General features: G+C 39.4%; 1 protein-coding gene across 1 annotated transcript in view; it reads left to right on the forward strand.

The window, feature by feature from the left end:
* PARD3 (par-3 family cell polarity regulator) overlaps positions 1 to 8,238 on the forward strand; it is an 844,345-nt gene that overhangs the window by 500,765 nt on the left and 335,342 nt on the right. The window contains exon 16 of the mRNA XM_019507949.1: positions 4,585 to 4,774. Coding sequence (XP_019363494.1) covers positions 4,585 to 4,774 — 190 coding nt within the window. The remainder of the gene's footprint in view (positions 1 to 4,584; positions 4,775 to 8,238) is intronic.

Genomic DNA, 8,238 nt, shown 5'->3' on the forward strand with positions numbered 1-8,238 from the left:
CTCTTTCAATAACTAGTACTAAGGAAATAAGAAAATAATGGAAAGCACAAAATACCTGCATGCCTGACAAATGTTAAAAAGTAAAGAGTTAAATTTCCAGTTGGCTGGTAGAAAAAAAAAAAATGCATAGTTTGGGGGGCTTGTACAGTCAAGCTCTCTGGTAACAAAAGTCTGTCTTCCCCTTTGTTTGTTTCCTCGGATAAACATATGTGGCCTTTTTTGGTTATCTTGTTTATGAAATAACAATGGGGGGTATCTCATCATCATAAAGACATACAGGTATATGTCATTGTTGGTGTCTGGTTTGTAAAAGTCCAGTTGTATGAAGAGTAAGAGTAAAATATTCTCTCTTCTTTCTGCCGTCTAAAACATTTCAGAGCTTGAGGTGAATGTAAGCAAGTTGTTCTTGGATCCTTGTCAGCTTCTAAAACAGGGGCGGGCAATTATTTCTGCTGGAGGGCTGCTTAATGAGTTTTGGTGAGGTGTTAAGGGCTGCAAGGGTCACTCTGTCCCTTGAGAGGTGCCGCACCCCCATTTTGTGACCAGAAGTCCTGCGCCCAATCCCTGACCTTTGTCCCTGGAAATCTCTCCCCTTGCCCAGGAAGTACTTCTTTGGGGGGGAGGGGGAGGTTTTCTTGTATATTGTGTGTGAAGGAGTTGGGGGGTGATGGGGGGAGTATGTGGTTGGTGGGGTATGGGTATGGTGTGGGGGTATAGGGGGGTGTGCACTTGTTTTAGGATGTGTGAAGTGTTGAGGTTGGGGTGTGTGGGACTGCTGGGGGGGTGTGTGGATATGGTGCAGGTGCGGGGTGTGTGTGAGAGGCATATATGGGGGGTGTGGGATGTGTATGGGTATGATGGGGTGTGGATGCATGTGTGGGGAGGTGTGGGTGTATGTGTGTTGGGGTGTGGGATGTATGTGGGTGTGTGTGGGGGAGTGACTAGGTGGGGGTCAGGGTGTGGGGTTGTGTGTGTGGGATGTGTACGGTTGGATGTATGGTTGGGGTGTGTGGGACAGTGTGTGGGTATGGCAGGGGGTTGAGATGTGTTGAGGGGGTGTGGGGGCATGTGGGGTGTGGGTGGGTTGGGTGAGCACATATGTTGGGCTTCCCTCCTGTGCACTCTTTGCGATGTGGCTCAGCCTAGCTCTTCCATGGGCAGGGGATAGGGGATCAGCGCTGCCTGCCTGGCTTACAGCGTGCTGCAAAGGGCAGGAAAGGAGCTGCCACCAGTCAGCAGTGACAGACGCCCCTACCAGAGGGGAGGGGGGACAGGGAGCCAAGTCTGGCGCTGCTGGCTCTCTTGGTCTCTGTCCCACACCTGCCCAGCAGGGCTGCTGTTGTTGTTGCTTTGCTCTCATGTGCCTGCCTGGCAGGGTTGCACTAAGTGCACAGTGGTTCCTGCTGCTGCTCCCCACTTCCTGCCTGTCCCATGCCTGCCCCGCTGGGCTTTGTGAGCAACCAAACTCCTTCACACCCCCCAACCCTCATCTACACTTTCCCTCACTGAGCGTGGGCAGGACTAGAGTGAGTACAGGCAGAGCCCACCCTGCTCCCCTCAACACTGCAGCTTCTCCTCCCTACCTGCTGCCCAAACCTACAGCAGGGACAGGAGGAGTCGCTAGAGAGATGGAAGAGCCCAGAAGCTGTGCCTGCTGGTGGTGGGGCTGGCGCCCTCCGGTGGAGGAGGCTGGGAGCACAGGGGCAGCTGCTGGCAGGGCTGGATACAGTTAATTGGTATCCACCTGTGGGCTGGATCTGGCCCGCAGGCCATATTTTCCCACCCCTGTTCTGAAATGTCAGGGGCTTTGCTGGACTCGGCCAACTTTAGGTTGTCTTACCATACCGAGGTTTCATTATCTCTAGCAACATTGTAAGGTAGTAACTGCTCAATTGAGTTATATTAGTGCTATGTTGGAGGGATTTTTAACATCTCCTGAAAGGCTGTGGATTTGTCTTCTCCAAGAGTGATTTCTGCTTACAAACTATCTTTAGGCTGTCTACAGAGGAGATACTGACTCTGGTGAGGTGTGTCTAACAGTGCCCTTTCTTCCCTTTTTATCTGCAGCCAAAAGCAAGGATGGTTCTAGTGTATTTTCTTTTTAATTTCAAACCAACTCTTAATATACCACTTGTCAAATATAAAGCAGGTTGAAGAAAAGTTAAAAATTTACATCATTGGTACAGACTCTCAAACTGGAAGTTCAGTCTCTGGAATTTTACCCTTTCACAGTCAGTGCTTTGGAGATATTAACCATGGAGTTAACAGGCATTTTGTTTAGGAAGTTGTACATTATCAGATTATACCTTAACTTGTCCACCAAACAAGCTATTGCTAGTCAAAGAATTAGCTGCTACGCAAAATGAATCCATTCATTACAGCTTGACAGTGATAAGTTGAAAATCGGTTTTGAAGACAACAGTTTTTAAGATAACTGTATAAATTGTATTTGATTAACCAATAGGATGATGAATTTTAGATACTTGGTAACTTAACTAAGATATGGTAAATTAACTGACTTTGACAGGTGTGTACCATGCAGTTCTTAAGATGTATAATGATTATATTGATTCTTTTGTTGCTGTTAGTGTCCTTTGTATAGTGATATATTTGAAATATTTTAGTCTATGCCAGAGGAACAACTAAACGTTTTAGAAGATTAAATTTTAGCAAGCAATAAGAGGCTAAATTACAGAGAAGCTTACATCAACTGAAAATTTTGAATAATATTCCCAGGTATAACTCTTTATTGCTCACTAGTTGCCTTAGGTAACTAACATAACCTTATTGTCATATTTTCAGAAGTGTTAGTATTCATTAGAACAAGTATAAATAAATGTAGCTCAGCAATATTGACGGTACAAAGGTAACCATAGGTATATAAAACCAAACTGACAATTTTTTAAGCCTCATCATATTATGTAGAATCAGCACTTCTACTGTCTTCTAAGTGTCATTATTGTTCTTCATAACCAACACATTAGCATTGAAAAAAAGGAAATGGGGGCTCAGTTTAAAATGATGGTGATATTACTAAGCACTGCAATAAAAAAATCCTTTGTGACACATGATTGTAACTGTTTAGTCTATTCTGGTGAGACAGAAGTTTTATATAGATTTAAGTTACATCTGTGTTTTATTAAACAACTTGGAAACTCTGTTATCCAATAGACCATGGAATAGATTAACCATACAGTAAAATTCCATACATGTGTAAAATAACTGAATTATGGTTTACGTTAAATAATTATCTCTATGCAAATTAACTTTATTTGGGAAAAAGCAATGTTTCCACTAATTTGTAAAAGTGTCCAATCCTCAGTCTCTTCTCCATGTTACTTGCCTCATTAAAACTCAGATGAGAGGCAGCATCAAACCCTTATTTTGTATTTTCAAATGTAAAGGTCCTGTGTCAGTTCCTTCAACATCAGTATTGTAAGTCATTTGGATTTTGGTGGGGACGGTATTAGGATCTTAAATCAAATTTTCTTGATTTTTGGATACTTAAACGTAGGTATTTAAATCTGCATTTGGCATCTAAATGGATTACTGTTTTGCAGCTTATTTTGTTGCTGTTTAAAAAAATTCTAGTGTTGAAGGTTCCTAGTCACATCTAGCCATGGGTGCTTTGGAAAAGGAGTTAAGTTCCTATTGTGAATCAACAAAGATAAGGCAAAGGTTTGTTCATGAGAGAAGATGATGATCCTCAGTTTTCATTTGACCCTATTTCTGCACGCCTACTGAGGTCTTAAAGTACTCAGTAGAATTAGAATCTGAGCCAATTAATACTCTTCAGCAAGTAGTACCATATTTACCCAAATCCAAGATGACTTTGAATTTATGATAACCCTCCAATGATTAGATTGTAGACATAGAACATTTTATAAATCTGTTACGAGTTTCCATGTATAGAATCTTAGCTATTGAGGGTTGTTTTTGATCCTCTCACTGCTGCAGCGGGACAGACAGGGGAAGGGGAAAGGTAGGACAGGCAGCGGGGGGAGTCAAGTAGCCTATCCCTTGCCACCTGCTACCTGTTTCCCTCCTATCACCTGCCCCCCTGCCACTTGGCCCCACTACCCCCTATCCCCCCCATGCCTGCACCCCCAACTCCTGCCCACCCTGTGGCACCAGGACCACCTGGAACACATGGTCATTCTTGCCCCAGTCAAGCCACACAATGGCTGCAGTGGTCTGGAGCCAGAGAATAAGGGTGTGGGAAGAGGGATAGTTAGTGGATGTGGCTCTAAACCTAAGCCTGGGTAGGAAACAGAGTTGGAGCCACTGCAGCCAAGCCCCCTCCCCTCCCCTCAAATCCAAGATGAGAAGTTTTTTGTGTCATATTAAATGAGGAAAATAAACCTTGTCTTGGATTTGAGTAAATACAGTACTTCCAATTCATATTGTCTTCAGAATTCTTCATACTAAGGCACGCACAAAATAAGCTAGACAGTTAATTTTATTATCTATGTTATGTCAGTTTTATCAGCAACGTGACAGTTTGATACAACATTTTATCAATTGCGATAAAACTTCATATTCTGGACTCTATCTACAGTTTATTTTTCTCCCTCTATTGTACAGGTAAATACCAGCTGTCTCCAACGGTGAATATGCCCCAAGATGACATGGTCATTATTGAAGATGATAGATTGCCAGTACTTCCACCACATCTTTCTGACCAGTCATCATCTAGTTCCCATGATGATGTGGGTTTTGGAACAGTGGATGCTGGTGCATGGACTAAAGGCACAATTAATGAGTCCACAGACTGGTAAGATCAACCATAGAGCAAAAGTACAATAGTTCTTGGTGATCATACCTTTTTCTTTAATATTAATTACAATGAATATCAATCTTTATTTTTAGTTGGTGTTCAGGCCCAGCGTTTTTCACATATTTAATTGCTGCTATTTCAATAAGAAAATTGGCACAGGTAATTTTGATGGAGGTTTATTTTCTGATTTTACATTTTTATGCAGTCTCAAAACTCATTTAGATAAATGCGGCTGATTGTTCTTAAGACCAGAGTCAGTATATAGCACTGCTAATTTGATTACTTAATATTAATCAGTTACCAGCTGAGTTAGCTTTGGGTTTAATCAGAACAATCTGAACATTTATAGGACAGTGTTGGTTAAATTTAAAAGCTGAAGGTTATGAAAAATTAAGACAAAGCCCAGTGGGAAAAGTTCGTTTATAATTCTCTCTCTAAATATAATCTATCTTCATAATCCACATAACCATAGTCTATATGACTTTCTAAGTGTCCATCTATATTTAAGGTCTTGCAGCACATCACCATTCGCCTTTTATGACATGGTACATAAGAAACAATGTAACATTAAAATTTTTTTTTGGAAATGGGAGTTCTTAGTTTAGGCCTGTTATATGTTTGTGCTCACATAATGTGACTAGTTAAGAATGCCTTATTATTTAGGACAAATGAGATCCATTATGTGCAGTATTCTGATTGGTAAACAGAGTATTGGTTCCATATTTTTAAAACACAGAAACCAAATTTTCTAACATTTTAATCTTCCGATAAAAGTAATTTCTATTAATACTGGATTAAATCTGTTATCTAAGTACGTACATGGAAATTTTTATAAATGAATCACAGTGACTAATGCAATTGGTTCCATTACTGGCTTGTTTGTTGTTCCTTGTAAAAGAAATACCATATATTGCTTAGCTAGTTCTGTTTAGTGTGGCTCTGTGAGAACTGTGAATTGATTTGCAAGTCTTGTAATTATGAACAGCAATAGGCAAATTATGAGACTTCTTTCTGGTACTACTTCCTAATGTTGCAGTGATAATTAATGCAAAAGGAGTGACGTATTAGAATGTTCTTATTTCCCCCACCCCCTGGGTGCATTATAAATGTGTCAGCAATATCTTAATAAAACAGATTCTGATTTGCATGTCAGCTGCTTCTTTTTTTTCTATGAAGTGTATTTGGATTGCTGTCCTGGGATGGCTTTTGCTATGTCTGTGCACTCTTTGAATTATTATATTGAAATGTAACTTTTTTGCCTTCTATTTTGTTTTTCTGTTAATGTTGAGGCTGTTCTCAGAAAGTCTCACCTGTAATTTGGGTCCTTGAAAAGTCCATCTGTGTCTCTTGTAAAAGCTTTTTAGAGCTGAAAATCTGAGGTTTTTAAAAATAGAATGCTGCTCAAGACTACACATAATAGGTTATCTCTGAGTGATTTTTTTTTTTTTTAGCTGAACATGGGGGGAAAACCTACAGCATAACGTAAAAGCCATTTTTGAATCTGCACATTTATGGTTGCAGTGTAGCTTATTTTTGTTTCCAGAAAAGTGTATGAATAGTAACAATAAAGAATTAGGGATTAAATATTCTGAGATTCATTTTGTGCAAAAACCTTGACATTTCTATTTTTATGAGAAATTGTTGGGGTCTTTAGATACCGTTGCAGTTAAAAGAGCAGATCAGTTTAGTGCCTCACTCATCTATAATGCATTCTTTGTAAAACAAACAAACAAACAAATAACGAATTAAATAAATAAATAGCAGTAAAAGTAGATTGTTGCATTAATTTCCTGCTGCTAATGAAAGGATGAAAGAAGACTTGTAAAATGAAGGTGCATTGTATGATTTTGCTGGAAGGCACAAAGGGTAAAGCTAAGAATATGGATGAAGGGTTATCCAAACAAGAATGGCAGCTGTTCTGAATCACAGCAGAAAATGTTAGCTTTTCCAGCCTGCAATATCTCTCTAATCCTTGATGAAAATGTTATGAAAACAAAGGGGCAATAAGACAGGATTAATAAGTGGAATTTTAATAACATTGAGGGTCAGAAGACGGTTACATTCTTTTAAGAATCAGCTGTCATTCCAGAAATCTTATTTGTTAAGTATGCTAGAATATGGTAAATTGTGTTTGGCATTGCTTTAATGAGTTGCATTAATATAAGACAGAAGGTGACTTTAACATCTTTGAGAAATATTAAAATTAGCTATTTTCTGGATGTTAGTTTCTCTGCTGTGCTTGTTGACTTTTCAACTTACGGTTCTTTACCATATGGATGTTCATTTGAGTATTATTTGGCAAACATATGTTTAAATTACTGTGATTTTGGTATTTGTTAATTACTAGGATATATTTTTGCCTCATTAATAATATATTTTTTTACAATGAAGGCTGGACATTATAACTTGTGGAATACCATGACATTCTAATATCTCCAGTGAAGGAGAGCTTGTAAATGTGAGAACTGTATTGCTTTGAGATCTGAATGAAAGTTTAATCTTCAGGGGGGTTTTGCAGGCATTAAATAATTAGTCCTTATAAGGACCTCTCAGAGCATGATAACTGCAGATGAGGAAGCTGAAAAGCAACTGAGAGATGACATGATTTGCCCAAGGATTTAGAATGGGTGTTAGATGAGCTGGAACTAGAGCTCAGGAAATCCTGGTTCCCAGTCCCAGTTTGGACCTTGTCATTCTTTTTATAATCCCTGTGATGCATTTGAAGTTTTATTTCACCATCAAGGTTTAGTATATTGATAAGACTTTAAATGAATATCTATAGCCAGTGTTGAATTTTGAACATGAAAATTATATTAATCTTTGTAATAAACCTTACAACCCTGGTTAAAATGAGCAGTGGTATGAGGAAGATCACACCAGCAAAGGAACAGGCGGCCAAGACAAACAGTATTAGAAATTCATTCCTTGGAAAGAAAGAACCACATAATCCATTCTGTTCAACAAGATAAAGCTGGTCATCTCTAACTTGTGCAAGCTGCATTAACAAATGTTGGTAGAGGAATTTCTCATTTAACAGCAACAATTTTCTTCCTTAATACCAACAAATCACTGTAGTCTTCAGAGGCAACAGGGCTTAGTTGCAAGCCAGAAAATCTTGTGTAGCCTTTGGAAAGTCATTTATGATCTGATTATGAGAGATGAAGAATCCTGTAAGGTCATTTGAAATAATTTAGGACATGTTTTCAAACTGATGTGAGCCATATTCCTCTCAGAATTCCAGTACTGAAAATACCAAAAATATGGGTGTGTCTGTTTTTCCTTTCTGTACCATGGGGGTTAAGTAAACTTAGCCACATGGGCTAAGGACAGACAGTCAAAACGCCTGAGCCTGAATTGGTTTAATCTTTGCAGGCTAGTCTAACCTGCCTAGATTGAATCAGTTTGCAACTGCACAGACATTCCCTATGGACTGAAAAAATGCAGACACATGCCTGCAGTGG

Source organism: Gavialis gangeticus, unplaced genomic scaffold (assembly GCF_001723915.1).
Source record: "Gavialis gangeticus isolate Ggan-Ray unplaced genomic scaffold, GavGan_comp1, whole genome shotgun sequence".
In the NCBI taxonomy this organism is placed as follows: domain Eukaryota; kingdom Metazoa; phylum Chordata; order Crocodylia; family Gavialidae; genus Gavialis; species Gavialis gangeticus.